The sequence below is a fragment of the Erpetoichthys calabaricus genome, chromosome 9 (assembly GCF_900747795.2).
Source record: "Erpetoichthys calabaricus chromosome 9, fErpCal1.3, whole genome shotgun sequence".
In the NCBI taxonomy this organism is placed as follows: Eukaryota; Metazoa; Chordata; class Cladistia; order Polypteriformes; family Polypteridae; genus Erpetoichthys; species Erpetoichthys calabaricus.
The window spans coordinates 73,284,975-73,297,717 of record NC_041402.2 but is presented as its reverse complement, the minus strand read 5'-3'; the positions used below and the strand labels follow the sequence as shown (position 1 = coordinate 73,297,717).

Below are 12,743 nucleotides of genomic sequence, written 5' to 3'. Positions count from 1 at the left end.
CTGATTTTCGGCCTTGTCCCTTACACACACAGAGAGAGAGAGAGAGAGCTCTGCAGATTCTCAAAATCTTTTGATGATATTATGTACTGTAGATGATGAGATATTCAAAGTCTTCACAATTGTACATTGAGAAATGTTACTCTAAAATTGTTCCACAATTTGTAGATGCAGTTTTTTTGCAGATTGGTGAACCTCTGCCCATATTTACTTCTGAGAGACTCTGCCTCTGTAAAGTTCTCTTTTTATACCCAATCATGTTAATGACCTGGTGCCAGTTAACATAAATAGTTGCAATATGTTCCTCCAGATGTTTCTTTTTAGTACCACTTACTTTTAAAGCCTTGTGTTGCCCCTCTCCCAGCATTTTTGAGATGTGTTGCTGCCATCAAATTCAAAATAAGCTAATATTTTTAATGAAATAGTAAAATGTCTAATTTTCTACGTCTGATATGTTTCCTATGTTTATGAGAATTGCAAACCATTACATTCTGTTTTTATTTACATTTTAATCAGTGTCCCACCTTTTTTGGAACTGGGGTTGTACAGTTGACTGTGTTCTCATAAAATATGCGCCTTTAATGGAAACATTTCTATTGTGCGTATTAACAGGTTAGCTACTTTTGAGCATTGCTTGGTAGTAACCCCCAAAAGTTTTTTACGGCTCTAGTTTGAAGGGTTTAGGTTGTCTAAAGTATGTGACTTGTTCTGGGTTGCAGGATGTTACATACTTGATACAGTCTTTCAGTCAGTGCTGTATAATATGTATATATACACATTTTATAAAGTAACCGCAGTTACATTTGGCTTTACATCTACAGTAGTATGATGTAGGTGATGTACAAATACCTCCTGAACATGACATATTTTATTCATCCATTAAAATCAGAAATGGTAATACATACAGTGCACAACATATGTACAATATTTCAATTAAATTACATTAATAAAGTCATGCAGAAGCTATATAAACAAATGGCTCAAAAGAGTAAATGTAATGATATTTATATCATGATTTGCTGTAAATAATGTCATCAATGTGTATAGTGTTATATCAATAATAAACTGCATTATAAAGATTCTCTTTTTTAATTTTATAGAAATACCCCCAGCCAAAAGGACAAAAGAAGAAAAAGATTGTCAAGTATGGGATGGGAGGGCTTATCATTGTCTTCCTCATCTGCATTATTTGGTTCCCACTCCTCTTCATCTCGCTGGTCAGGTCTGTGGTGGGAGTGGTCAACCACCCAGTTGATGTGACTGTGACGGTCAAGCTTGGGGGATATGAGGTAATAGTGAGGAGGGGAATGTAGTTTTGAATATGCTGGGATGGCAGTAACATGACTACTGATTTCTATGATTGGGTTTTCTCGAGGCTTTGTATCAGTGAACCTTTTTGAACTTCATATGGCATTTGGATGCCTTGAGTGATATGTGTGTCTCGTGTCATTGTCACTCAAAATACTATGAAAAAGGAGTCGCGGGATTGTATGCATTCTTTGAAGCTTTCCACTTGTTTACCTTTTTCTTTTACTTTCAAAAGATTCACTACTCATCCATGCAAAGGTCATCACACATTTTGTAATAATCAGAGACCTTCTTATATTATAAAAGTATAGTGTTATTGAGGATATGGTAGATTATCTCCTGTTTTCTATTTTCTGTCTGTTATGTCTGTTGAAATTTGAAAAGTAAATGTACTTCCTGATTAAAAGGTTTAATATATGTACTTTTTTGTGCATTCTGGCAAATGTGTGTACATACAAAGAGCATTCAAAACTGAAGCCATTTACTGATCACGTCGGGGCAAAGGCACCACTGCCAACTACATCAGTTTAAAATTTTAAAATGTGCTGGTTGTGGTTTCCATTTTATTAAGTGTACAAATATAAATCATACATGTGGACTAAAATATAACAACATATGTACTTCATTTAATAATTTAACCAAAAAAAAAAGCTAACAGAATGAAAGAAATATTTGGAATTCATACAGATTATAATTATCTGCTTCATCCCCATCTCAGGTAACTTTGCAAGTCTAGAAATTAACAGTGAAAAAAGTCCTTCCAGTTGTATGTTCTGAAAAATGAAATAAAAGGACAGTGCTTGTATGCCTTATAATTTTAAAAGGAAATGGCAAGAGAGTGTTGTGATTAGCAGTGATGACTGATTTGCTAATAAATATGTGATAGCTAGTCTTTGACAGTTCATGGCTCTTTCTTTCTTTCTTTCTTCCCTTTAGCCTCTCTTTACTATGAGTGCACAGCAGCAATCAATCCAGCCATTTACAGAATCAAACTATGACGAGCTCACAAAGATGTTTGACAAAAATCCTGTGAGTACATAACCTTGAGAGCACCAGGACCTGCCTGCTGATGAAAGCAGAATCATCTTCTTTTTTTTTTTGTATTAGATTGTATGATGCAGTTTTTTTTTTTTTTTTTGTAACTTCTGTAGTTTTCTGTCACATCTCAAAACTCAATCTTGGGGTTTTTGGCAGCTGACAACATAGCCGGCTTATATGTGAATGGGGTTATGTATGTGAGTTTCTGTGTGAGGTGTGGGCCTGTAGATAAGGCAGTGGCTTCTGGAAACCACCGATCCCACCTGTCACCAGTGTGCGTTGTTTGCTGCGTATCTCGTTAGCTCGATGTGCGGTGAACTGGTGCCTCATCTGGGTAAAATGCAGGCCCTGCAACTCTGAACTGGATTAGATTGATTTGATTTAATGGATGGATGATTGTGGGTGCAGGATGAGGACTGATCATTGAAAGGCCTAGAGTTTAGATAAATATGTTAAGTTAAAGAAATATTATTTTTCATAGTTTAAAATTAGACTTATTTTCTGAAGCATCATACAACTTGATATCTATTCAAGAAGGTTATGAATGTGATGTCTCATGTACTGTATAGTGATTTACAGTTGTGCTTGAAAGTTTCTGCATAAATATGACCTAAAACATCATCAGATTTTCACTCAAGTCCTAAAAGTAGATAAAGAGAAACCAGTTAAACAAATGAGACAAAAATATTATACTTGGTCATTTATTTATTGAGTAGAATGATCGAATATTACATATTTGTGAGTGGCAAAAGTATGTGAACCTCTAGGATTAGCAGTTAGTTTGAAGGTGACATTTGAGTCCGGTGTTTTCAATCAATGGGATGACAATCAGGTGTGAGTGGGCACCCTGTGTTATTTAAAGAACAGGGATCTATCAAAGTCTGCTCTTCACAACACATGTTTGTGGAAGTGTATCATGGCACGAACAAAGGAGATTTCTGAGGACCTCAGAAAAAGAGTTGTTGATGCTCATCAGGCTGGAAAAGGTTACAAAACCATCTCTAAAGAGTTTGGACTCCACCAATCCACAGTCAGTCAGATTGTGTACAAATGGAGGAAATTCAAGACCATTGTTACCCTCTCCAGGAGTGGTCGACCAACAAAGATCACTCCAAGAGCAAGGCGTGTAATGGTCGGCGAGGTCACAAAGGACCCCAGGGTAACTTCTAAGCAACTGAAGTCCTCTTTCACATTGGCTAATGTTCATGAGTCCACCATCAGGAGACCAACAATGGTGTGCATAGCAGGGTTGCAAGGAGAAAGGCACTGCTCTCCAAAAAAAACATTACTACTCGTCTGCAGTTTTCTAAAGATCACGTGGACAAACCAGAAGGCTATTGGAAGAATGTTTTGTGGACGGATGAGACCAAAATAGAACTTTTTGGTTTAAATGAAAAGCGTTATGTTTGGAGAAAGGAAAACACTGCATTCCAGAACCTTATCCCATCTGTGAAACATGGTGATGGTAGTATCATGGTTTGGGCCTGTTTTGCTGCATCTGGGCCAGGACGGCTTGCCTTCATTGATGGAACAATGAATTCTGAATTATATCAGAGAATTCTAAAGGAAAATGTCAGGACATCTGTCCATGAACTGAATCTCAAGAGAAGGTGGGTTATGCAGCAAGACAACGACCCTAAGCACACAAGTTGTTCTACCAAAGAATGGTTAAAGAAGAATAAAGTTAATGTTTTGGAATGGCCAAGTCAAAGTCCTGACCTTAATCCAATAAAAATGTTGTGGAAGGACCTGAAGCGAGCAGTTAATGTGAGGAAACCTACCAACATCCTAGAGTTGAAGCTGTTCTGTACAGAGGAATGGACTAAAATTCCAACAAGCTGGTGTGCAGGACTGATCAACAGTTACCGGAAACGTTTAGTTGTCGTTATTGCTGCAAAGGGGGGTCACACCAGATACTGAAAGCAAAGGATCACATACTTTTGCCACTCACAAATATGTACTATTCGATCATTTTCCTTAATAAATAAATGACCAAGTATAATATTTTTTTTTAACTTTAGTTTAACTGGTTTCTCTTTATCTACTTTTAGGACTTGAGTGAAAATCTGATGATGTTTTAGGTCATATTTATGCAGAAATATAGAAAATTCTAAAGGGTTCACAAACTTTCAAGCACAACTGTATACACAGTAGAAAAGAAGCACATACTTTACTCATAAAGGTAGACGTCATATTTATATTCATATCTCCAGATAATCTGGATGGTGAGGCCTGCTTCTTTAATGAAGTAGTGTTATAAGATGTAATGGTGCCAGCACCTTTCACTTCTCTGGAGGCCTTTTTTATGTTTAACACTTCAGTGTGTTCACTTCTCTCTACAGGTGGCTATGCAGTTCATCACTATGTACAGCTACGAGGACATTGTGACAGCCAACATAGAGGGCAGCTCAGGCTCTGTGTGGCGTATCAGCCCCCCCAGCCGGCTAAAAATGATAGAAGAGCTGAGAAACAGTACGGCTGACATGACACTACGCTTTACGTGGACCTTCCAGAGGTCAGTCTTGTGTCTTCCTCTGTTTGCCATTCTGATCTCCTCTTACTTCAGCGATGACCAAGTGATGTGCGACTAATTGTGGGGGGGGGGGGGTGTAGTCGAGAATAGAGAGAAAAAGTAATTGAATGTTACTGTTACCCTTTTAATTAGTCTTTGTTTTATATGGTTTGTTTTACTGCATGTCCTTTCAAAAAGCATATTACATCATGGAACAGCAGCAGCAGTCATAGTAACTTATAATGAATGGGAAAAGGGAAGGCAGGATACAAAAAAGAAGTGAGATCACATCTTTAAGAATGGGGGTAAATAATGTATGGATTGACTGACTGCCACCTTTTATAGGAAGACCTGGAATCGGCCTTTAATGAGTTTTGACCCTTCTGTCTTAACAGGGACCCTGGACGAGGAGGCACAGTTGAGAATGCGTTTGACAAGCACTCTGTTGACCTGAAGCACAATGACCCAGTCCGTATACAGCTGGCTTCTCTGCTGCTGGGAAATGACACCAATGTTGTGTACGACTGGCTGACTGTTCTGTTATTCTCTTTTTCATGAAGATATTTTTTAAGTACAGGTTTTTCATAACCCTCCTCTGGTGAACCTTACAACACAGCCTGTTTAAGTCATAGCGTAGAGTAATTTCATTAAAAATATTTTCTCAATTTTGATTATCACAAGTGACAGTAAGTAAAGAGTCCTGAACTGTACAGCCTTGAATTGTCCAGTTCAAATATCTTCTAAATATTTTGCTTTCAGATGGTCTAATTCTTATGATGAAGTGAATATATAGACTACATTTGAACTAATTTTCTAATATTTTTTTGTACAAAAAAAAAAAAAAGAGGAAGAGAAAAGCACACGACCAAGATATGCAGTACGTCTCTTAACTAAACATTTCTGGCAGTTGTATTGTGCAGGCTTAGGTACTACGCCCATGTCAGGTCTGCTCAGGCCGCACACTTTTGTGTGCTGATTAATGGTGTGTTTTCTGAGGTCGCCAGCATCTTTCTTTCATTATATCAAAAAAAAAATGCAATTTTAGAATTAGAGATCGAAGGTGAAGAGGAATTGCAGATATACTCGAAGTATGGAAATGAACACTGCCTGTCAGTTTGTTTCTTTTTTAATCACCTTTAACCAGCAATTCATTGTGCTTTCCTGAAATCTTTTTGCGGTGCACACAATTATAATTACAGTCCTGTGGTAACCTGACAAGTAGTCCTGCTTCAGGTTTAGGTTTTTGTAGCCTTCACAGGTCCTGGTTTGTAGGTTGCTTGTTACAATCACATGCACTCTAAACGCTGAACTATAGCTTGTTCTGCTCTTAACGGATATCTAAGGGAATTCTGAGAAATTTACCAGAAGTTCGTTTTTACCTTTCCAAGTAACACCAGTTGTCAGGGAAGCATATTTCCTCTTCAGCTTTGCAGTCACCAGTTTAGTACAGCAATTAGTAGCCGGGATTGTCCTGATGTCATTTAGTTATTAAATGGCACAAAAGTGCTCCATACAGGTGTTTAAGAATACAGAAAATATGGGAAGAGTTGAGAAATGGTGTAGATTAAATTAACTGTCAAGAGTACATCCAAGCAGCAGGTAAAGCAAAAGTTCTGAAGCCCATTGTCAACTAAAACATTGCTCAGTTTGGTCTCTGCTCAGTCAACATTCACTTACTGGGCACGTATTACTTTTTGGTCCTTTGACGTCTTTGCACCCTTGTTTGTCGGTTTAACATCAGAGATGTACTTTGGAAACTTTGGTGGGTTTCTTCATACCTGGCTTTTTTCATGCTTGTATCTAGCATTTCAGACAAACACCCAGCAAGCACATGTCAAGTGGACCTTTTCTGCTGTTGACTTGTTGGCACGCGTTATTGTAGTGAAATGTTGTTGCCTGTTCTATGCTGTAAATATTGCAAGAAATGCCATTCATTCATTTAGTAAACCCTCTTACCTCAACTGTAGAATTGTGGGGAGAGGAGTGAAAAACAACATTAGATGGGATGCCAGTCCATTTTATGGCCCACTCACACACACATTCACACTCTTTCTTATTGGCTCAAGTAGGAATTCACAGTGAACCAAACCAGCACATATTTGGAATGTGAATGAGACGCTAGAACAGACCTGGCGAGAGCCGTACGAACGTGTAGATGTGCAAACTCCATACTGATGGCCACTGGGATGAGGCTGAAACCGCCGTCTCCTATAGCAGTGGGGCAGCCGTGCTTCAATGTACTGCATCTCCCACAAGGCTATCGTTTATTATTTTATGCTTCATTGTTCTGTCATACAGTCCTGTGTACTGTATCTATATTGTCAGAAAATAACTTTAGCCCGGGCAGCACGGTGGTGCAGTGGTAGCGCTGCTGCCTCACAGTTCGCTTCCCGGGTCCTCCCTGCATGGAGTTTGCATGTTCTCCCCGTGTCTGCGTAGGTTTCCTCCCACAGTCCAAAGACATGCAGGTTAGGTGCATTGGCGATCCTAAATTGTCCCTAGTGTGTGCTTGGTGTGTGAATGAGTGCTGGCGCCCTGCCCGGGATTTGTTTCCTGCCTTGTGCCCTGGGTTGGCTGGGATTGGCTCCAGCAGACCCCCGTAGTTAGGATATAGCAGGATGGATAATGGATGGAACTTTACCCCATGTGCAGTTTTCAGTGGTGGTCTTGCTTAGTTGCACTTTAAAGCAAGGAAACTGGCAGACTGTGAACATGCCAGGTCCTGTATCATGAGAAACTGGGGGTTGGGTAATTACTTATAAATACTATTTTACAATAAATACTGTAGGATTGTATCATTTCTCACACCTAATATAGAAATGAGGAGATAATGGAGATGGGATTTATGTCAAAATATTTTTGATTTTCGGAAACATTAATAGAAAGAAGAAGGTCTTTTTGCTTTGTCTTTCCGGCTATATGAATAATTACATAGTGTTTAATGCACAAGTTGATTTAGCTACTTTTTGTATCAGACTTTTGAGGAGATACATTTTTTATGCAAGAAATAACATTTTAGGCTTGGAACCCATGAAGTTGCGTTTAACTCCTAACTCAGACTGTGATGTTTATTTGCTGTTTGGCAGTGCGAACAAATGAAATCTGAGCAAGTGGAAAAGAATCTATATCATGATCTTAAATCTTACTTTCCTTACTGTAAGAATTATTGACTTGTCAAAAAATGTGTATTTACAATTATTTAGCTTACTTTAAGAAATCTTGTCAAGTAAATTTTGCTTACCCCATTGGCAGATTTTTTTTACTAATTAAAAACAAAACAACTCCGATTTAAAGTGTTTCCATAGGCCGTTTTTGCAGTGTACATCGTGGTCTAACCCGGCAGCTCCAACCTCGAACTCTCCCCACCATATGCTACAACTGGCACAGTTTTTCAAATTTTGTAACATGATTTTTTTTATTTTTTACTTTCCAGCAATGTGCCTCACATGTTTCCAAATTACATCAGAGCTCCAAATGGAGCCGACGCAAAACCTGTGAAGCAGCTCTACAAAGGTAAAATGCTACAGTTAACTTGTTGATACTTTTATTTTTGCTGAACATTTTGGTTATTTGTTTTTTGCAGTCCATTCTTTTTTATCAGTAACACTTGACACCAACACAGCTACATGGAAATAATGGTCTGTGCTGCATCAACATAGATAGATAGATAGATAGATAGATAGATAGATAGATAGATAGATAGATAGATAGATAGATAGATAGAGAAGGCACTATATAATAGATAGATAGATAGATCCTTTATTAATCCCAAGGGGAAATTCACATACTCCAGCAGCATACTGATACAAAAAACAATATTAAATTAAAGATTGATAATAATGCAGGTAAAAATAGACAAAAACTTTGTATAATTTTAACATTTACCCCCCCCCCCCCCTTCCCCCCAAGTGGAATTGAAGAGTCACATAGTTTGGGGGAGGAATGATCTTCTCAGTCTGTCGCTGAAGCTGCTCTTCTGTCTGGAGATGATCCTGTTTAGTGGATGCAGTGGATTCTCCATAATTGACAGGAGCCTGCTGAGCGCCCGTTGCTCTGCCACGGATGTCAAACTGTAGAGCCTGCCTTCCTCACCAGTTTGTCCAGGCATGAGGCGTCCTTCTTCTTTATGCTGCCTCCCCAGCACACCACTGCGTAGAAGAGGGCGCTCGCCACAACTGTCTGATAGAACATCTAATAGAAATTGAGTGTCTTGTACAGAACAGAAGTGACACAAATGACATGTTGTCGGTCACATGTGGTATTCTTGTAATGTCGGAGTAGAAACACAGCAGATGTCAATTACAGCTGTTCCTGTACTCAAATGTTAGGCGTAGTTTGAATGCGCATGGGACAATACTGCCGCAATGATATATACATCAAAGGCCACAGCGTGCTGTGGAAAGTGAGAACATTGACTTGTGCAAGGTCAGTTCTTGATTTTTTCTGTTTTTTATTACTTACATGCCATGTAAAAAGAAATCTCCTTGCATATAAACAGACTCCATAAAGGAATGGAAAAGCTTGTTGTGTTAGATTTTCGTGTTGTTTTTTTTTTTTTGGCACTATGGCGTTTATTTCTAAGTGCAGGGACCAGGGTTCTCTGGACTAAGTTGGAGGATCCAGGAAATAATGTCAAAGCCCTCTATGTGTCTTTCAGTTTCTGCTTATTATGGTTTATTAACCGTCTAGTTTTTGGGTAGTGTATGGATGAGTTTGACTGTGCTCTGATTCAGCCTCAGTTAAACTGGCTTTGTAGTTTTATATTCTCACTAATACTTAAAATCAAATAAGTAGTTTGGCTTGTTTAAAAAATAAAATGCCATAACACTTTGGCCATGCTGGATGTTAGCAGTCCATTTGAGGCATGGGCCATGGAAAGAATCGTCAGCAGAGTTGGCTGAATGGCAGTCTTCAACCGTTAAGACCACGTGTGGGACTGGATGCATACAGTTTACTGTACACAGTCAGAGTGCTGCGGAGTGCAGTTCCAGTCGTTTGAAAGGTGGGTTTTCAGCATAGCAGTGCAACTCAATGCAAATCTAAAATGAAAGAAACAAAGGAAAGGCTGGCGTGACTGTTGTGCCTAATAGAGGAGTGGCTATGGCAGTTAATTCTTACTGTGGTTTTACACCAAGCAGACAACAATTAAAGTGGCACCTAAGGGACTGGGTGCAGAGCTGACTGGAGGAACAGGAGGACTACACTAGTTTTACTTCTGTTAAAGGGGTCTTTCATACTAATGCCATCATTTAAATGGGAATGCATTTAAGACAATAATGAACCAATAAACCAGTTTTTTGTTTTGCTTTATTTAATAGATGATGAAGACAGCTATCTTGACGTAAACCTCACCCTCATTAAAACCCAAGGTTCAGATTCAGCTGGATTTCAGGAGTGGTGGGATATTCACATCTCAAACTGCAGTTCTTCCCAGGATTGTGACGTCTTGCCAATGGTCATTTTTAGTGACAAAATCAGTCCACCGAGCCTGGGCTTCCTTGCTGGATACGGGTATGAGTAGACGACTCTCTGCCGTTATGAACTGTAAATCAGGAAAATTGTATTTTTTTTTTCATGTCGGACAGACAGATTTTCAAGTCCCATGTTGGATGTAGGCCTTTTAGGAAGATCTTTTTGGAAGAATACAATTATTTCCATGCAAAAGTTGAGCCTTATGCTTTGCAATCACACAAGTCCACAGTGCAGTAAGTTACAGGAGTAGCGTCTGCACCTTTGACCGCGTCCTGTTGATTCTGCCGGTCCAGTTAGCGCACAGCAAGGAGAGCTCAAAGTTAACTTCTAAATAAGTTCAAGTTTTAGTGTTGTCCGCACATGATGGTGTGTGTACAACTCTCTCTATGTGTACTGAGGGACAGCGCTGCATCTTTCTGTCCAGTGAGTCTTATGGTCAGCCATTTGTAAAACTCCTCCCTGGATAGACCAATGGGCAGCCTGAGACACCCATATTAATGAAGAAAAGGATTTCTGGGAGAATTACATGTGTGACATTAAATATGTTGTTATTGCCACTTACATTTCTTATCTTCAGGTTTTTAGACTCTTAAACTTTCACATTTATAAAATGCTCATCGTTTACCTTTTATAGTCACTTCCTGATTTTTATTTACAGTATAACAAGAAATGGATTCTCTGCTTACTCCTAGTAAGAATGTTCTGTGAAAAATGAGAACCATAACATTTCATAAAGCATTTTACCAAATAACTGCTCTTTTTCATTTATCTCTTCCAGTATCATGGGTTTGTACCTGTCAGTGGTGCTGGTGATCGGGAAGTTTGTGCGCGGTTTCTTCAGTGAGATCTCACACTCCATCATGTTTGAGGAGCTGCCCTGCGTCGACCGCATCCTTAAACTGTGCAATGACATCTTCCTGGTGCGTGAAACAGGCGAGTTGGAACTCGAGGAGGAACTTTTCTCAAAACTCATTTTCTTGTACCGCTCGCCCGAGACTATGATCAAGTGGACTCGTGAGAAGGACTAAAGTTGTGCCTCTTCTGAAGATGTCTTGAGAATGGACTGAACAAAACAGCCTTGATTGAAGAAGAGCCTTAACTTTGGAGAGATCAGAGTCTTTTCTTGTGAGTCAGTCCTAGAGCTTCTATGTCTTAGGAATCAACAAAGCAAAACAAAACATGAGAGTTTATCCAGTCGGGTCGTCTTCCTGTGATGGAACAATAAAACTGCAAGGACACGTATGCATGACAAATCATAAAGCACAGTGCCAAGTTTAGCAATTTCACTTCTTCCTTGGATGCCAGGAGTCTTGTACGAGTACAGAGAAGAGGCGTCCATTGCACTGGTGAGTGCACAGGATTCTGGAGTGAAGTGTCGCTGAATGCTTGACTGAAGGTCAACTGACTTGCTTAGTGGTCTGTACACTAAAAGGTGAAGCGTTCTCAGCACAAGGACACAGAGAGCCGTGTATTTAACCCTATGATGCTGCACATGAAAGACTGCTAGTTATTGGAAATTTGCCATATTTTTCTGTCTTATACAAATAAATGCTTGTATTTATATCATATTATTTGGTTGAGAAACACTACTGTATTTTATGCTCCTGGAGGCAAACATTTTGTTTAAGTTTGGTTCTTTTATTTTTAGAAAATTTAAAACATGTTTAGGATGTCCATCTAGAATGGATATAAGAGCCATCATTTCTATAATTTTTTTTTCCTTTTTTAAAGTAATTTAAATGTTATATCATAAGTGTTCTTAAACCAAAGGAAGTGACTTGAATACAGGAAATTCTGATGTGCCTTGGGCTCCCATTATGGCCTTAGCTGTTAACGCCAATGAATTTTCACACATGTATGTTGATTATTTTAGGAGAAGTGTTACACATGCTGGAATTATTTTATTCATTTCAATATAATGGAATACTAAAGCAATAAAAAGCACAGAATCAATTTTTTTTTTCCCAGGTGGTATAGTATTTTAATAAGTGATATGGTCAATTGTTTACCTGCCACTGAATGGTTTAATATATCTGTTCAAATATTAAATAAAAAGGTTTTCTTTTATTAAGATTTGAGAAATTAATTTTTCTGGGAAGGTCGCCCAGACCAAATCGCCCATCTTTCCGCCAGTCATTTAGTTGTCATTTCTGTGATGCTTTGCCACAAATGAGATTGGAGGTTTGCTAAAACTTATATAAATGTATATAATATTTAATATATAAATATATTAAAAACCTGCACAGAACATGAAAGCCAGCAATGCCTAAACCTTGTAAGTGGTGGGACGGCCCGCACTGGGATGCTTTTGCTGAATGTCCACATAAAGTGTACTGACGTGGACTGATGTTCATTCAGGGCTCTGGCCTGTGCACTCTCAAGTCTCAAACGTGTGCTTTTCCTTTTCTAAGAATAC

At 38.8% G+C, this 12,743-nt stretch overlaps 1 protein-coding gene across 6 annotated transcripts in view; it reads left to right on the top strand.

The window, feature by feature from the left end:
* The window catches only part of piezo1 (piezo-type mechanosensitive ion channel component 1), a 389,501-nt gene extending 377,103 nt beyond the window's left edge, over positions 1–12,398 (top strand). For all 6 annotated transcript variants that reach the window (XM_051932193.1, XM_051932192.1, XM_051932194.1 and 3 more), the window contains 7 exons: positions 1,098–1,286; positions 2,242–2,334; positions 4,686–4,858; positions 5,251–5,373; positions 8,289–8,368; positions 10,174–10,366; positions 11,106–12,398. In XM_051932193.1, coding sequence (XP_051788153.1) covers positions 1,098–1,286; positions 2,242–2,334; positions 4,686–4,858; positions 5,251–5,373; positions 8,289–8,368; positions 10,174–10,366; positions 11,106–11,355 — 1,101 coding nt within the window. In that variant the 3' untranslated portion in view covers positions 11,356–12,398. The remainder of the gene's footprint in view (positions 1–1,097; positions 1,287–2,241; positions 2,335–4,685; positions 4,859–5,250; positions 5,374–8,288; positions 8,369–10,173; positions 10,367–11,105) is intronic.
* The last annotated feature ends 345 nt before the right edge of the window (positions 12,399–12,743 follow it).